Below are 18,364 nucleotides of genomic sequence, written 5' to 3'. Positions count from 1 at the left end.
CTGACGGTATGCCGGACCTTTTGGCTGCAGCCTGCTGCTTAAGCTCCTAGAGGTACTTGAAGTTGCCATCCTCATGAGGAATTCTCATACAGTCCCCCCAGTGCTCCAGGCACTTGGTCTTTTGTTGCCTGCTGGATCCTCTTGGGTCTTGTTCTCTCTCCCTTCTCCCATGCCTTTGTTTCTCTCTGCCATTTGTTTTAGACTCCCTTGAGGCCAATCTCACACCCTTCCACCCTTCCACCTCTAGCCCCAGGCAGTTGGTGGGGGACTAGGGAACCATTTCTCATAAGATTTCACTTTTGCTTGGGTGCAGACCTGTGAGAACCTCACGAGGAGCTGTGAGATGAGAAAAAAAGAATTTCTGGAGCATTTTTTTTTAATCTTTAGTGCTTTAGTGAGTAATCATAAGATGATTTTCTCTTCACTGGCTTATAACTTGGCAAAAATTGGATGCAGCTTTTTTTGCAGGCAAGCAGCATGTTCCTGACACACAAGCCAAAAACCTGTCATATTTCAATTCCTTTTTCCAAAGCCTGGGGGCACGAAAAGAAAGGTCACCAAATTTCTTGAAGCATGGGGGAAAGAAGAGCTTATTTTCTTCCAGATAAGTTATTAGCACTTAAAATTTCCAGGCAGAAAGAATGTACCAGAGCAGACTCCAACCTGGAATATTTCAGCCCAAGCAGTTGTCATCTGACAACGTTACACGCAAATGGAGTTAGGAAGCAACAGGCAACTGCTGAAGTTGCTGGTGCCCCATTAAAACATGTGTTTTAAAACTTCTTTTCAGAGAATGGAAATGGCTGTGCAGGTGTATTTGCTACGGTTGGGGAGAGGTAGCACTCTGCTTCCCTTCCAACCCCCCTCTCTTACTTTTTTTTCTGAATGAAAGTGTTTTACAAATGAAAAATGAGGTTTCTTGAAATGAAGGGGCTGCCTTTTAGTCTGAGCTGGCTTCCATGAAATTGAGAACCTCCTGTGCTTATCTCTGAACTTGTCTCGGGCTGACAGGCAGCCGTCCGTGTTGGTGCGTTTGGGCTGGAGGTCTTACGAGTGCAGCAGCAGGGATGTTCTGCTGGTCCTTGGTTGGGGTGCATTTCAGGAGGGCAGGGCTGGCTGGAGGGCACAGAAAGAAACAAAGTGCCACTGAAGATTCACTTTCCCCATGCCTAGAGAAGAGTGGTCCTGGGCCATGCACTGGTAGTGACTTCTCACAGCAAGCATCAACACTACCCAAGACAGGTGTTGCTAGGCATGTGATAAACTGCTAGCTGCAGTTACTGCTTTCTGAACAAGTGAGAATAACAGTCTAAATAGCATAAGCAGCATTTGAGCTCTTCACTCTCTAACATTAACCTATAAACTCACTGCCATGAAGGCAGTGGCAATATCTCAACAGAAAATTTGAATACTCGGTAACTCAGCTTCTTCTCTCTTGTTTGTAGGGCTCCTGGGATAGGACAAGAAAAAATCTTGCAAGTTTGCACAGCCATTAAATACTGCAGGGACACAGTAGTGAAACTGTCCTCCCTGAACCCACCAGGCATGCAGGATGACGGCTTCATCGCATAAGGTTGAAGCACTTATTCCTCCTCATGCTCAGGGAGGCACCGTGCTCTCCTAAGCACTCCTTCCTTGAGTTTCCACCTTGGGGGGCAAACCTAAGGTGAAAAGTTGGTTCTTGTGAGCAGCAAACAGGTCTGAGGAGACGCAGCTTCTGTTTGCTCCCATCTCCTGCCAGTATTGCTGTACCACTGCTACCACTGCACAGTCCTATCCCACGGATCACAATGCACAATTTCTTATGCCACAGAGCAGATAACATAAATCACATTCTCTTTGGCCAGAGAGAAAATGTTCAGTTAAGACTGAAATAACATACTGGTGGGAAGCAATTTGAAAAAAGGAAAAGACACTGCCACTGCAAAATCCTCCCTGAGTAACACCCCAGTCCAATAAATCACAGACAAACAACCTCTTCACAACAAAAATTCAAACAAAACAAACTGAGCTGAAAACAAAAGAAATGCAAAACCCAAAAGGACCAGCAAACCCCAAAGCTCTGACAAAAGACCAGAAATCATGTTTCATTAGAACATGGTGAATCTAGTAGCTGAAAACCCAAACAAAATGCAGATACGGGAAATAGGGAAAAAACAAAAAACCAAGATGAAGACCAGAAGGAAATGACTGCCTGCAGCACCACTCCCCAAATCCTAATGTTCTGTGGCATGGCATGTTGCTTCAGATGAGTCCCCAGCAGCCCTGCACGGCTTTGCTCCCCTCCCCACTCGCTGCAGCTCGATGAAAGAACAGGAAGGATGTTTGACTGCAGATTGGCCAGCAGCCACTTTCAAAGGGGAGTCATTTAGTGAGATTCACTCATACTTGTATCAGCTCAACCAAAAAAGAAAAATGAACAACACTGGTGAAGCAGCTAGACAGATCTTGCAAACACACTTCATCCTGGACCAACTGATGGGAAAAATGCTCTGTTGTGCAGAATGTAACATTACAAGTACTGATAACACCTCCCTGCAAACCTCAAACACCCATTTCCAGATGACTGTTTACTACCACGTGGTCAACCAGGGCTGACCATAATGTGTACAAGTCTGATTATTACGGCCCCAGCACTGCACTGGTTTTACTTTCCTTTAAACATGGGCGTGTATGGAGGTGCTTTTGACCAGTCCTTTATTTCTGTAACAAAGCTGTCGTGCGTAAACCAAAATCTGAGAGCTGTTCAACCTGAGGCGGTCAGGCTGACTAAGAAAGATCCCCAAGAACGCTGAACCGCTTTTAACAGCGAATATTTATCAGTTACTATCCACGGCAGGAGACAGTCAGTCAGACCTCAGGCTGCAAAGAGACAAACCACGATGCTGCTTCAGTTACTTCAGCCCTGCACTGCTCTTGGGACTGTCGAGAAAGTTCTTCAAATCTGCACCATTTTTCATTCATGAGAAGTTGTTCTTTTTGTCCGTTCACATTCATCTCGCAGATAAAACTTGACATGTTTCGCTGCTGGAAGGAAACGTTGGAGGGTGAGATCTGCTGGGGAGAGCTGAGGTCTTTGCACTTTTCAATCCCACCCCAACTCACTGCGGGGTCGAGGCGAGTCACCGCCCCACAGTGGTGACGTACCTCCTGGGCCAGCAATGCTGGTGAAGCTGGTGAGCACCAGGTAGTGGCAGGGGTGGTTTCTCTCAGCTTTCACAGGTTCTGAAGTTCTCTGTAAGAGTCAGAGATCAAAGGCCCAGGGTGCTGTTAGAAGGCACTCTGGATTTGCAAACCGCTTCTTGAATGTGCCCTGAAATCACAAGCTGAGTTAAAACAAGACTGCCTTTTCCAAAGCCACATCTCAGCCCCTGGACTACTGGATCCAAGTTTCTGCCTCTGCTCTGGCATTGATGCGTGTGGCCACAGGCGAGGCACTAAGGGCGATCCCATGCCATGAGCCATGGGGCACTTTGTCCCACCTCCAGCAGGACTGCTCTTGGTCCATCCAGTCCTGGAGCCCTATGTCCCTGCTTCCAGACTGCTTCCTTATGTGAGCCTCTGTGCTTTGGCAACCTCCTTCCCTGCAACCATCTGAGGGTGATGAATTTAAGGTGAGGGTGGATGGCTGGGCCAGGATGGCAGTGGGACAGTCTCAGACCCCGTTGAGCTGTGCTGGAGTGGAGTATCATGGGCAACTTGGCAAAACATCTCAACCCCGTATAAGAATCCACTTATAACACCTTCAGACAAACACCTTAACAAAGTGTGTGGGAGCACAAAAGCTGAACAAAGAGGCACCTACAGAAGCTGTTAGGAAAAGTCAGGAGTTCATCTTTGGTTCTCAGCTACAAGACTTCAGCAGTCTTCAAACCTGATACATAGGCCTCCCTCATCCCCGCTCCTAATGCTAAGCTACCAAACACCACTTTGCTCCTTCTTTCTGACCAAAGAAATCTTGTCATCTTTCAGCTTAAACCATGGCTGTAGGAGGCACATGAGGAGTTCAGCTCTGGGACTGGAATTATGTTTTAACATAAGGCACAATAAAGATGAATGTAGATGACAGGCATACAGAAATGCTGCAACTTGTTGGTAAGCAGTCCGTGATTACTATGGTTAGGCATAGCTGGCACAAGCGATGAGATTCAGTGTTGCACTCCTGCTCTTTGACTGTTGTTTTTTGCCTACACCCCATCTTAGGCACAAAAATCAATCCGCCTGCCTGTGAAGCTGGTAATATAAAATTATGGGATGGGGGCACTGTAAAAGTAAACAGATGAGTTGTGGTGTGCTATAAAAAGGATTACCACAATTCACAGGGGTCTACGTAGCATGTGGAGGAGGCTAAAAACACACACAGACGATGTACTGCACTGGCACAAAGAGTCCTGAAGTAGTGGAGTTTACTGAGAATGAAGAGGTTCAATGTGCACTTACGTGGGACCCTCAGAAAACAGTATTTTACTTACCAACTAATCCACGAACCACCTGGGTTTGTAAAGCAAACACCAAATACATGAGCTAGAAATCACCTTCCCCTTTTGACATGAAGTTTGAATAACTGCTCAAAAAAGACAACCTGGCATGCGGCTGCATAACAGAACGGTAAAATGTGCTTACAGTGGGCATCTTGCTCACGCATTTAACCAACTTCAGCTCAAGCATGCTGCTGACTTTTTAAGCTTCAAAACAGATTCCTGCCACTGTGAGATGACAGAACATTTCACTGGGGTTTGGTAGTGTCTGAGTTAAGGCAGAGAAGCGTCTCGCATGCTGCACCAAGGTATCACCCTCTGCTGCTCCCAGCACTGGCAGGTGGGAATGTCCCACGAGACATGGAGGGAGATTTTCTTCCCTATGCAGACTGCACAAAGGAGGGTTACAACAGGTGTCTACCAACGTTCTTACCACAGTGGTTGAGAGCACTCTGGTCTATTAATTTATTTTCAAATCTTTGTCTGCCCATATTTATGTCGGGTTCTAAAAATAAGTAGCACCGTTAACATTTTGAATTTTAATTATCTCCTGAATATCTAAAAAGATAAGCTGGAAGGGAAACCCCCCCTGTGAACAGAAGTACAATCTAGTTACACGAGTGGAATGTATCAGAAAAAGTGAGTAATGAGCAGTGAGAAAGACTGTCTCATTTTGCAATTTTTACTTCATAAATTATCTGATTTGACATTCTGTGCTAAAAATCTGCTTCTGAACCAAGAAAGGCGAGGAACATACCTCACTTGGTTGAAGCAGAATCTGTGGCCACAGAAATTCTGCTGCTTTAGGACTGCAGCATGAGCCACCTCCTGCCACTGAGAAGACTCTTCTTGTTTCTAGATAAACACATATCTAGAAATAGCTACTCCTGGCTTCAGGTTGGAGTCTATACAGAGCTTTCTGGTTTTGTGCATTCACATCAGAACTGTATTAATTCCACTGCAGAGGTGCCATCTATGCACAGAAAGACACAGCACACGAGTGCTAACCAAAGTTGTCCTCCCTACCTGCACACCCAAGACTAATTAAGGAGTTAGAGAGAACTCTTATCCTTAATAAATCAGTTCTTAATCTGTAACTTGCATTTAATGCATTTTTAATGAACCATGCTGAGTCTATCAACTCATTTTATTTAGGACTTTTTGCTTGGGACTGGCAATGAATATTTTACACTGAAGTTATTTCACAAGAAAGAGGCAAAATGGTGCCAAGACAGGCTATAAAACTAAGCATGTGTTAATAGCATCTGTTATAAATAAGGCTGGATTCCACTTTCCATTGTCTTACTCTTTTTTCCTCAACTTGTTTAAATTTTCCAATTCAGAAGGAATTTGGCTTAAGGATTTCCTTACTCGGTCTTGACCCCAACGAGGACTGCTTGCAGAAGAGTTGTACAGAACCTATTACGAGCCTTTAAATAGTGAGAGCACGAGGGAAAAGGCACACAGACTTCTCCTTGGACATTCAGACTAGAAAAAATTAGGTGCAAAAAGGAACCCCTTCAGAACCCCACTGCCTGATCCCAAAAATAAACTGCAGCAGCTCTGTTTGTGCTACTAATGCAAAAGCAGCATGAGACCCTCTGTTCTCAATGAGAGATGTAGCAAAGTGTGTTACATTACTCATCAACACACATTATTTCAAAGAACTTCAAGGATGTGTCAATGACTATCCAAATGAAAGCCATCTTGGGCTATCAAGTCATACTGAAAGAAGCATTTAATTTAGATGCTGCACAACCTGCTCAGAAATAAAAAAATACTATCTTGGACATAGACTCAAAAGCTTTCAGAGCTTCAGAATTCAAACGGAGCAAAGAGAAGGGAAGCTAAGCTGCACACATTTTCTCTTAAACCTGTGGCCAGTATTGTTTATCCACTGAAAAGGTAAAGACAGAAGTGGCTATCATGTTCCCTAATGAAACTGTGCTCTGTAATTCCCAATTTTCCCTTTTATTCCATGCAAATAAACTCCTACTAGGTACTGCAAAGTCAGAAAACAAGCTGTCAACTACATGAAGCCAAAATAGTCTAACAAGTAACATAGCTTGTGCAAAATTATTTTCTCTATAATTACCCATGTAGCACTTTTTATGGCCTCCTCCAAAAATCATAAAATAATGTCGGATGTTAACACTGCAGAAGCCCCTGCGAGTCTACAAGCATTCTAATATGGGCACATGTCATACTAACATCTAATACAGAAGAACATGAACACTGCTAATGAAGATACAACAGGCAAATCTGCCTTTTTCTTTATCATAGTATAAGAAGGCTGCAACATAAATAGAGATGAATGTTCAAGCAGTATTTTGTTTTCTTGACTTGTAAATTAATCAGACTATCTCCTAAAGTTTTTAAAACAAACCTAAAAGACACAGTGACTTTTATTGTCCCCCTTTCCCCTCCTTTCTTTTTTTTGGATAAAAGTCAGTATCCAAAGCTCTTCCATGTACATGGCTACGTGGCCCAAAAGGGCCAACAGAACCAAGACTAACATCCTGTTTGAAGTCTATCATCACCCTTAACAAGTCCCCAAATATTTCCAAACTATCTGGGAGCCTAATTCTAAACAATATTCCTTTTGTATTAGTTAAATATGCCGAGGTGGCACAACATATGTATGCGCTTTTGCCTCTTTCAACAGCATCGCAGCCTGTTACTAACTCCTGTATGATACCAAAATTATAAGCACCATGCAAGAACTACAGTTCCCAACAGGAAGAAAGAGACTGCCAGTGTTACTTACCTAAAGGGTCCCTCTTTCTGTCGGGACAAGATGCATCTAACCAATCAGATCCAGTGAGAAACGCTTTACCAGTGTTAAAGTTTCAGATCTGAATATTGCAGCTCAGGCTTCAGGAGAAGCACTTCATCAATCTTTCAGTTCCAGTGTATTCTGATGAGATCTGGGATCTCTTCTAACTTTTAGGGGAGAACAAAGCAGCAGAACATTCGTAGTACGCAAGACGTGTCATACGTCTCCTTGCTCGCAAGAGTCCAAAAAACTACTTCAATTGATGCAGGATTTGCATCAATCAATACAATCAATACTGTAATAATATTTTCAGGAAAATTACAGTGCTTCATGTATATTTTAGCAGGACAGGGCCAAGGAAGTGGGCTAGAGTTGATTGAAATGCCAGCTGGCAGCAGGTCTGGAAGCATAAATACCTCGTGTAGCACTGTCTCTGATGGTCAGATGTAACCATGACCAAAGATTCTGATCTCAGTGTTCTCCTCTTCACAAGGCAAAAGAGCATCTAGGAAACTGCAATTTGTTACCTTCTTTTGGAAAAATAGAAAATATCTATGTATCACTGCACAATCAAACTCAAAAGGAGTTAAATCTATAAATAATTTCTTATAGGGCTTTGTCTAGCTAAATTTTAGATGTTTGCTGGTAAGGGAAATTACACATCTCACTCTGTAGGCCCAGCAGAGAGCTCCACAGGTCTTCTTCTACTATCATGTGGATTATCCGGGTTATTTTTCTTTTTCTTTTTTATTTTTTTAATAAAATCTTTAATTTTCATTACACCTTCTTTTATATCAACAATCAATTCTTGTTCCTTCTTTTTTTCCTGAACATACGTAAGGGAACTGAGCTCTTCTAGCAGAATCAAGATAAATAATGACTAAGTTCATTTATTTTTTTCTTTTAGCTCCAATGCTTTGTACAGTTTTTATTCCCATCTGTCTATACAATAAAGGTAGAGAAACATGCTATTATTTCATGGATGCTTCCAGTTCTGGAAGACAAAAGGCTGTCAGCACTGAAAACAAAAAAATCTCACCTTTAACAGTCACACATCACTGCTACAGCACCTCAAGCACAGATCTCTCGTTTCCTTCTCTATTGCCATACGGTGAAATTAAATTAAACTGGGTTGAGCTCTGGTTCTTCATATGCAACTAGAGGAAGGTGCAAGGGGTTTAGGCACAGGATACAACTGTCTTGATCCTCAAATGGTGGGCAGACTTTACACACTTGAAGGAGATCTGAGCAAGGAGCCTCACGTCTGTTCACACTGCTTGACATTCAGCACATACATGAAGCTTACCAGGACTGTGGTTCTTTCAATATCTTCAGCTCAAAACTGATTTCAGTTTTTTTTAGGAAGGTATTTAACTTGGACAACAATGTACTACCAGCACATTCCATAAACATATTACCCAAACAGTATCGATTCAAAAAAATAAATATCTTGCGAGTGAGAAGGGACAGTATTTCATCCTTATTTTATGCTATATTTTTGATCCATTTCATTAAGTTTCCTTCCAGATACATAGTGTAATGAATTTCCCCTTATTTTTTCCACCATTTTTATTTAAGCATTTTTTCCTCTGCCTTCCTCCCATGCCCATTTCATTACATTCATACCATTCTCGTTCTTTTTTATTATTATTCCTTTGGTTTTATCCTAAGCTATGCATGGCTGTTCAAAATAAATATTGAAATATGGAATAACAGGAGAATGCTTCAACATCTCCAGGGACTGAAAATTTCAACAATACTGAATTGTTGAATTTTCCCTTAAAACTTTACCTATTTTTAGCAAGGTATTTTACAACCTTATTTACTTCATGCATTTTTCTTTTGAAAGAGAAATAATGCTTTCCAGGTTTCTATATCAGTGTCCTTTTTCTTTTTTTTTTTTAAAATTCAAATTTGAATATTCTTTAGATTTTTCCTCAGGTCCAATGTTCATATAGTAATTCACTTTTCTCCTGCACTGTTTTTTTCAGTGCTTACCTTTGCTTTAAATGTCAGAACCTTTCACTTCTGTTACTTTAATTTCCTTATTGCCCCCCTTTTTTTCTGTGAGCCCTCTGTATTTTGATGTGGTCTCCCATCCTTTTCCACATCCAATACTATCTTTACACCTTTTTTTTTTTTTTTTTTGCAAAGCCACACTACTTCTTTTTTTTCTGAGGAAATGCAGCAACCTGCTGTACCTCAGCTATGAAGTCCTCACAGCCCCAGCTCTTCTTCCACAGAAATGAACTTCAAACTTATTCAGTTTCTTCTTTAATTCCTAAAGCTGGATTCATGAAGCTCTGACTTGACCACCAGCATTTACTCTAATCAGTTTGAATTCAAGCAGTGCTTTGATTCTTCACATGTTATTCTTGTTTGCAATTCATGACATGTTCCACAGTGTACTTCAGTAAGGCAACTGAACACCAACATCTGAAAGATTTCAGATTTTAAACACAAGCAACAAGGTGATGCAACAGGGAGAATGATGTTACAGCAAAAAGTGCCCAAACCTCTATTATGTTAGCACAGAGAATAAGTTAAGTTTTCAATACTTATGAGCATTTCTAATACAAATTTAGAAAATGTAGCGTCTGGTAAACTTCATAAAGAAACCACATTTCTTGGAAAGCAAGGAATTCAGGAAAAGCTTACGACCATCTTTCTTAATATTTTATTATTTTGAAGGTAATCCTATACAATTGGACTAATTACTTCAGTTAATATCGGGAGCTGAGACTATGACCAGCTTCAAAGAGACAACATTCAACAAAACAACACTGCTTTAGATGTTTAATGGCTCTCCTTGTTAATCCAATAATAACATATGTTTCAAACAAAAAATGACATAAATTTCAAACTTCCATTCAACACTATTATTACATAGACACAATTTTTAACAAGTAAATATATCAGTATCAAGCTGTCTTCCACAGCATTTCATAATTACTGGAGCTGCATGTTATATTTGTAAAGCGCGTAACTGGACTGGCAAAAGACAAAAGCTGACATAATTGAAAACTCAATGCACAGTTTCTGCAAGTACAGAAAGAATACTGTATCATTTCTGTATGGTGTACTTAATGTGTGATTTCAGTTTTAAAATTAAACCCATGCCACTAGACTGCTTTATATTAGTTGCTTCCTTCATGTTTTATCAAGTCTCAAAACGAAAGTCAGTGTCAAATCTGGTCCTGCTTCTTTGTTGGGAAGACAGCTCTTAAACTTTGTGTAACTGTAAGCTAATAGCAGCAAAACCATTCTTGTCTTGTCCACCTCCAAACAAATTCAATAACTGGTGGTGAAAAGAGGACTGAATAACAAGAAAGAAGGGGAAGACAGTGGTAGAAAGACTGTAAGAACAAGAAGAGATAACAATAATGAGAATTAAACAGCAAAAACAATGACACATTGTGCTCCACCTTAGCTTACCTACCACCAGTCAGAAGTACTTACTATTATAGTTCTTAATACTAATGAATATTTTTAAATATTCTAAAATATTCTTAACAGCATCTACTAATCTCAAACTCAGAGCACTCTTCTGTTAATGGTCAATGACAGGAAAGCTTATTTCAATTGTGCAGGTCTACACCAATACTCAAACAGAAGGAAAACACTAAAGATAAAGATCTGTCTAGATAAAAAGGAAAAAGAAAATAAAAGCCTTCCAAGAAATCAGACTTAATGACCACTACAACTTCAGATGACAGCAGGAAAAAAAAGTTGATAATTGTTAAGCACAGAAGTAGTAGTGTTCTCCAGCATACTGTATCTGGATACTTACAGTCACCTGTAAGTTGTAATCTTTACAGCATACTTCTCAATAATTTGCAGAAGCTGAGTCTTCCAGTCACTTACATTAGCATTGCTCCACATCTAGAAAGGAACAGACTGAAACACAGAACAGCATGCGTAATACTAACATTTAAGGTGACAGTTGCTAAAAATACATTCAAATATTTTTGACAAATGAAACTGAGATTACAGCGTGTAAATAAATAAAGATTTCTTCACGAACATACAGCCAAGAAGAGCGTATGTAAACAAAACTTCGTCCCTTCCACCGAATGAAATACAGTAGACAGAAAACTATTTTGTCAAGATAATTATGAACAGAACTCTCACTCAGCAGGATACCTCATGCCATTACTCGGAGTTGGATCTCATCATTTCTTTTTCAATGAAATTCCTTCTGATTTCCTCGCGGCCTTCAAAGGAATTCAAAGTAGTACAGAAAAATGGGTGATGTATATTGGTGTGCATCTGTTGAGTTCCCTGTGTTGTCTCGACGCCTATGTTTTTATCATTGCTGATGAAGAAGTTTGAAAACAGGTCAGCTGCAAGTGCATGCTGCTTTTAAATTTGTTTAGCAGCTCTTCCAATAACCTGCAAAAAGAAATTATTTACAACTTTTGCAGATTCTGAAAAGTGAACAATTGCCAAAAATGTTGACTATTCTGTCTGTGACTTCAAATACATTGTGTGTTTAAATAAAGCACCTAAAATTTGATCAGGTTTAAATACCTGAATCTTACAGCTACCGAGAACTACAGCAACTATGTTGGGATGATCTGTGATGAGAGGAAGGGACACAACTACACAGATTTCATCAAGGCTATAAAATAGGCCTTTATATGTCTTTCCATCCTCATGAAGATCATTTTCCTTAAAGAAATGCATATGCAAACTACAATGGCAAAATAAATGGAAAAGATACAATACTGCTGTAAGAAAACTGTCAGACTATGTGCCATAAAACCTATATCCCTGAAACAGCTAAAGCTTTTGGCTTGCAGCTGAATTGTGAATGTGAGTTATACAGCTTGCCTCTGGGAGGTATTCCACAGATTCCTGTTAAGGATCATGGCCGAAAGATCAGAAATGGAATGGCAGTTCCAGGAGAATTATTAATTCACTGGCAAACACATACCTTTAACCTTTCTAGATAACAAAGTATGTGTGAGCTCATTTTGGAAAATAGCAATAGTTTGTTGCCAAAAGGGTACATGGTACAATGGACGATACTTACTATAATTCTCAGACTGCAGTTTTGATTACTAAACAGCTAGTAGCAAAATAAATGACAGTGAATGTCAATTAAAAAACAAAACAAGAACAACTTGCACCACAAAAATCAGCATCAGCTTCTTCGGAAAGCCCTTTGGAAGAGTGTATGGACACATTCATTATTTAGCATCACAGTAATGACTGAATAAACAATCAGCTCTAAATTGGTGCATAAATGTATATTATTTTACATAAATACATGTAGATAGATTATAATGAGCTGTGTGGGATGATGACAATTGACTTCCAGCAACCTGAGAAATGCAACCAGTTTTATGCTGTCTAAGGCTCAGAATTCTGTGACAAATGTAAAAATGAAGTAGCTCTTGATTCTCATCTGTCTGACAAAGTTCACATACTTGTGACTAAGGAAAAAAAATCAAAACCCAAACAACCCTACAGGTGTTGCTGAAAGTCTGAGTTGAAAGAACTGTCTCAAAACTGATTCCTGTCTTTAATTAGGCCAAGTAAGGCAGTAAAAAGGTATCTTGAGACTTAAGTCTTGTCAAGAGTAGTTCTGAATAGATAGAAGACATCTGGGAAAAGACGGTTTGCAGACCATAGGTTGTACAAAGAAGCTCTACTTTTTTTCTAATATACTGACAACAAATCTATCCTAGTTTACCATATTATTCTTTATCAAGCTATTCTTGCAAAATAAACTAACAAATACTACATTTAATGCAGTGCAGCAGCTTGGTTCTCAAAGTTTGCTATGGTGGGGGAATTAAGAACACCAAATGCCTCCTCCTGATGTTAAGAAAGAACAAAAGACTCTACTTGTTTCTAAAAGGAAGCAAGCCAATTTTGCGAGTTGCCCAAATATCAGCCACCAAAAACCTGCACTTTGTCAGTTAGTATTTTCTTTATTGCTGCTAAATTCGGTAAGATAAGACAATATACCTCACAGAAACAAAGATCAGCGTGGAAAGCTAAAATGAACTGACATTATAATATAAACATAAAACTACAGAGAATTGATCAGACTAGAATGAGAAAGTGACATATGCTACAAAGCCATTGGTCCTCTTAATAAATTAATAGGCCACAATGAACAAGTATTCAGATAACATTTAACACTGTCCGAAGAGCCTTCTAACACTATAAATCCAAAGGGTCAAATACAGTAAAACTTAATCCTCTTCTAGTAAAGCTCTGATATGAAGGTAAATAGCAATGGCTCCAGAAAGCAGAAGAAAGACAAGAAGGTGCAGTATACTCACTTTTTGTCAGCTCCACTTGAGATCTGAGGCAAAGCTTCCAACGCTTGCTTAAAGCTTGAGCTGCAAGGAAAACAAAAATACTCATATTCCCTTGGTAAAAGTCTCACCCTTCAGCTTCTCTCTATCACTTCATGGAAATACACTCTATTTTAGCCCTTCTTATTTCAATATAAAACAGAATGTTAACTTGGCACTTGACGTTCATGTGCAAATTAAACAAAGTGGCCACGGGCTCAAGCGGGTCTCTCAACTCTCCTAACATGATGTAAAACAGACACAAACAGGAGATGTTCAATCCCCCGCTGATTTAAAACAGTGCCTGATGCCTCAGACCCTTGAAGAATTACAGATAGTTGCTAGCCTGCCTTGTGCCTAGAACATAGCGAAGGTCTTCTGGTCCAACCCTCCTCTCAAATTAGGGACAACTGTGAGGGTACAGGAGGTCTCTTGGGGCCAAGTCAAATTCTGAGCCTCTCCATGGAAGGCAGTTCCACACCTCTCTAAGCAACAGATGTGGAATAGAAGAGCAAGGAATGATGCAACTCCTGCACAGATTGATATAATCTTCTCAAAAAAATTAAAATGATGACTTTATGCCAACTATTACCAGAAGAGTCCAGGAATAAAGAGGCATTTATGAAGCTCCAGCTTCCACAGTTCACTCTGCTGAATCATATATTGGTGAGAGACAACAGCAATTTCATTTTATGGTGCCAAATAGCTTATATTTAGGTCTATGTCACTGTCAGGCACTCAGAACACGGAAGCAAGTTTTTTGAAATTGAAATCAGTGACACCATAGAATACCATCATATGACTTTATGAGGGCCTCATGTCCTGTAATGCCTCCTAAAAAATACTGATCAGGTAAGAAGATTAAATTGCAATCTGTGTTAATCCCACCAAAAGCGTAGGCAATCCCAAAAATACTCACTCAGAAACTTCAATTAATCAGCATTACTCAAAACTGCTGACAGCTACCATGGTTTGTGTTTTTACATGCCTTGACTGCATCAACCACTGATGCTGCTAGCACTTTTCTTTCTCCATTATACTACCGTATGTGTGAGCAAGTCCTCCACTTATCTGTGGTCTTGCACCTCACTGACAGATTCCAAAAAGCCTTCTGAAGCTTTTCATTCTAATAGACAGTGTAAAGCTGAATTCATTCTCTCTCATGAGGTCTGTCAAAAAGAAGAAGGATAGTACACAAGCTTGTGGAAAGTCCTATTCTCCATGTGCTTATAAGGGGATCCTATCAGTGTCTGGTTCTACACCCTCCCTGAAGTGCCTGGCAGACTCTCTGTGGTGTGCTTTAAGACAAATTGGATAAAACTCAGTGACGACTGCTTTTGCTATTGCATCAGTTTCCTTAGTAGGTCAACTAAGAGGTTTGGTTTTTTTTCTACCTCTCATTTGGTAAGGATGAGGAATACCTAGTTTGTGTCAACAAATTCAAATCAACTGATAAACCTTTAGAAGTAATTAATTTTCCACATACATATGTAGTATAACACATACTTTGATCAATCTCTTGAAAATCCTTAATTGACATCACGTATTTTTGCATGTTTAGAAAAGATTCCATTACAATGAAATAGTAGAAAATGTAGCAGAACTTACTTGCTGTCGGGAGTTAGATATATGGCCACCGTATCCCTCAAAGCACAGATTTCCAGTCTTGCCTAAAGACAGAAATACAAATACTGAAACAATGACATAACGCCTTCTGATCAAGAGAATACCATTATCCCAAACCTTCATCTTTCTTGGAAGTAAAAAAACATGCTACAGTTGTGAGTAGCCTCAGCCTGTAACAATTCATTTCCTGTATTTTTGGTTGCCACACTGCTTTGTCAGTTAGGAGACTGCAGTAAGGAACAATTTCATACTTTTGATTCAAGTCAAACGGTTTGTACAGTCACTATGCAGCAGTCTAAAAACATTGCTCTGTATCCCAGTAACAGCAATAAAGCTTTGATTTTGCTCTGTCTTTTCTGTTCTGAGATAGGAAGGAAGAGGGATGCAATCTTAAAAAAAAAAAAGAAATAACACAGTGAGCTTGACTTCTTACTGAATGGCTTGCCCAGGGAGGAAGGAAACAGGAGTACAAAAGTCTGTCAATATGTTTTATTCTTGGCTTTGCTGTTGAATTTATTTTTATTTTTTTCCATCAGATGAGGAAGTAGAATGGTTCTGGTCTGCTTCTTGTCTGTCACCTGGTGGGCACACAAGCTTGGGGATGTCACTCCTGCTTGTCTAGGTACATGGCAGGAACTAGATGATCTTTAAGGTCCACTCCAACCTAAGCCAATCTGTGATTCTGTGATGGATTTCACCTTGACCACTCTCCACCATACATAAAGGCAGACAGTGAAATCAAAGATTAAACAAAGTTCACAGATCTTCCTTCAGTCTTTGAAAAGTAACTGTTCTCATCACAGAAGTTTTATGTGAAACAAAAATATTCTGAAAGTGATCAAGTATTTCATTTAAATGATAAAGTGAATTTCATCCAAATTCAGATTCAGTTCTTGTTCATCATGAAGGTACAATTTACAATTTAGTCTAGTTAGTAATTACAGATCTATATTTAAACCAAATTTATACTTATATTACTTTTCCAAAACAAAGCTTTTATAATGCAACATAACACTTAATTCTGATTTCAATTAAAAGTTTTGGCTTTTATGTCTTCTCCTTGTCTCTCCCCTAGGTAGAAAGCCAAGAGATTAATGCTTTTTTCTTGTGCCAGAACATTCTGGCACAAAATTTAAGATAGCTACCCATCAATATTATACCCATAAGAAATGTTATCTCACCCCAGAATGTTTCACCTTTTTCTGTATAGTGCTCTAAGCAGAACAGTCCGGGACTTGAGACTCAAGTCCTACACATGAGATTTTGGAGTTTTTCCTAAGTTCTAGGAGATAGCAGTAGAATGTGCTGAGTTGGAAGGCATGCATAAGGATCAGTAAGTCCAATTCCAGCATCATGGGACAGTGTCATGTTCTCAGATTTCACAGCCTAAATAAACATGATGTTGAGGCAAATCCTGTGAAAATATGGTTACTTGATGTGGATATACAGATTCAGACTTCTTTTAGGGAACAGGTCTCTTCACTCGTCACTGACCAAGCCTAGATACTCCCATGCTGCTGCTGACTGCCTTGAGTTGAGTGACATAGATTTTCAGTGTTCAGAACAGAAAAGGAACAGAAATTTAGAGAAGGGAAAGAAATTCCTTTCACTTATGGGTCTAGGCAGCGAGTTCATACGATGGGTCAGTTTGTTAAAAATGATATACAGATACTTCTGCTGCTGATCACTGGTACTGTTTTAAACTAGCAGTAAATCTTATTTGGATGTCATCTTCCTATGTTAATTGTCTGTCACACGCAATTACTAGCAGCAATTGGAAAATAAGGTTTTCATTTGGTTACTTATTTTCCCATGATAATGTAAGAATGCTGTCACAGACAATAAAGAATGGGGGTCGGGTATTCCTGCTTGTTACAGTGACAGTAATCACTAAATCGATGGGATTTGCTTTGTAATACTTATTTTTTTCAATCTTTCTTACAGAATCCTTTAAAACTTATTCAGTAGTAAATACAACTACCAGTTCTGTCACAAATGAAGAGGGCTGTGTAAGGGTATCTGCTGTACAGAAATAGTGATCTGGCAAGTGACCAGTTCTGCTGAGACCTACAGGATCCTACCACTGTTGCATTTTCAAGATTTAAAATGTCAAAATATCATAAAATTGCTTCTTTTCTCTTTAAAACGAAACTGTGATGAGACAAAGATAGTTTATTAACATTTCAAGCAGATATCATTATGGTAGTTTGGGCAGCTTGATCTAGCCACAGATGCTTCTGCCCATGGCAGAGTGGTTGGACTAGATGATCTTCAAAGGTCCTTTCCAAAACCTTCCAAAACCTTTTTATGATTCTACAATGCTTTTTACCTTATAGGATATGGGTAACCCTTTATGCACTTAGATATAAAGACAATGCTAAAATATAATTAAACCCATGAATTAATATCCCGAAGGGTGTTCAACCATAAATCTTAGAAAGAGGTTGCAATCTCCTAATCTTTTACCTTGTTCTCACTGCTACAAGAAATCCAACAAATACACAGGTTATACTGCTCTGTTATTTTCTATTATAAACTCCAACGCTTGACAGAACAAAGTATTCAGTACCTGTAAAGCTCCATTTCTGCTGAACGATGAAACACACTGCATCAGCCGACTCAGTTCTTCAGAGACTGCTTCTACAATCTTTGACATTACTCGAGGAACTAAATCTTTGGAAATGGTAAACACCTGATTTTTATAAAATGAGAATCATGAGCACATTACCCACATTAAAAGAAACATTTTATGAAGTAACATTTTGTTAAAAAAAACATAAAGCACTTTGATTGAAAGGACCACTGTTAATGGACAAAGCAATTTCAAACCAAGAGGAACCTGAAGCATTTCTTTTGGCACTTGCCCCGTGCTTTGACCAATTACCTCTGTTAATAGCAGTGTCAGTTATGTAGTATGTGATACTGACAACTTTCTCACAATGCCTAAAAGCAGTGGGATGCCAAAATATCTGCTCTCACATGATGCTTGCAGGTAGTCACGTCACTGCTTTGTGGATTGTACCAGACTGGGTGACTGACTGACCTGATCATGCATTCAGCAACATTTTAAAAAAGCATTTCACCATTTTTTTTGGAGTCCTTTAGATGTGGCAAAGACTCAGCTGCACACTTGCCTCATCACAGTCAAATGGCAAGTGTCTTGATGCTCTCTG

The 18,364-nt window shown here is 39.5% G+C and overlaps 1 protein-coding gene across 2 annotated transcripts in view; it reads right to left on the bottom strand.

Moving 5' to 3' along the window:
• Positions 1–9,912: 9,912 nt before the first annotated feature.
• EXOC2 (exocyst complex component 2) overlaps positions 9,913–18,364 on the bottom strand; it is a 132,742-nt gene continuing 124,290 nt past the window's right edge. The window contains exons 25-29 of one of the 2 annotated variants that reach the window (XR_006172130.1): positions 17,761–17,883; positions 15,174–15,235; positions 13,551–13,610; positions 11,045–11,646; positions 9,913–10,610 (exon numbers count right to left, since the gene is read on the bottom strand). Coding sequence is in view for 1 of the 2 variants with exons in the window: in XM_042839900.1 (XP_042695834.1) it covers positions 11,553–11,646; positions 13,551–13,610; positions 15,174–15,235; positions 17,761–17,883 (339 nt within the window). In the remaining variant the exon portion in view is untranslated. Of the gene's footprint in view, positions 11,647–13,550; positions 13,611–15,173; positions 15,236–17,760; positions 17,884–18,364 lie in introns of both variants that reach the window. The other variant, XM_042839900.1, reaches the window with a different exon arrangement.

This window comes from Centrocercus urophasianus, unplaced genomic scaffold, assembly GCF_019232065.1.
Source record: "Centrocercus urophasianus isolate 14NV4802_14NV808 unplaced genomic scaffold, USGS_Curo_1.0 seq_11, whole genome shotgun sequence".
Taxonomy (NCBI): Eukaryota; Metazoa; Chordata; class Aves; order Galliformes; family Phasianidae; genus Centrocercus; species Centrocercus urophasianus.
This window is presented reverse-complemented; position numbering and strand designations above follow the sequence as displayed.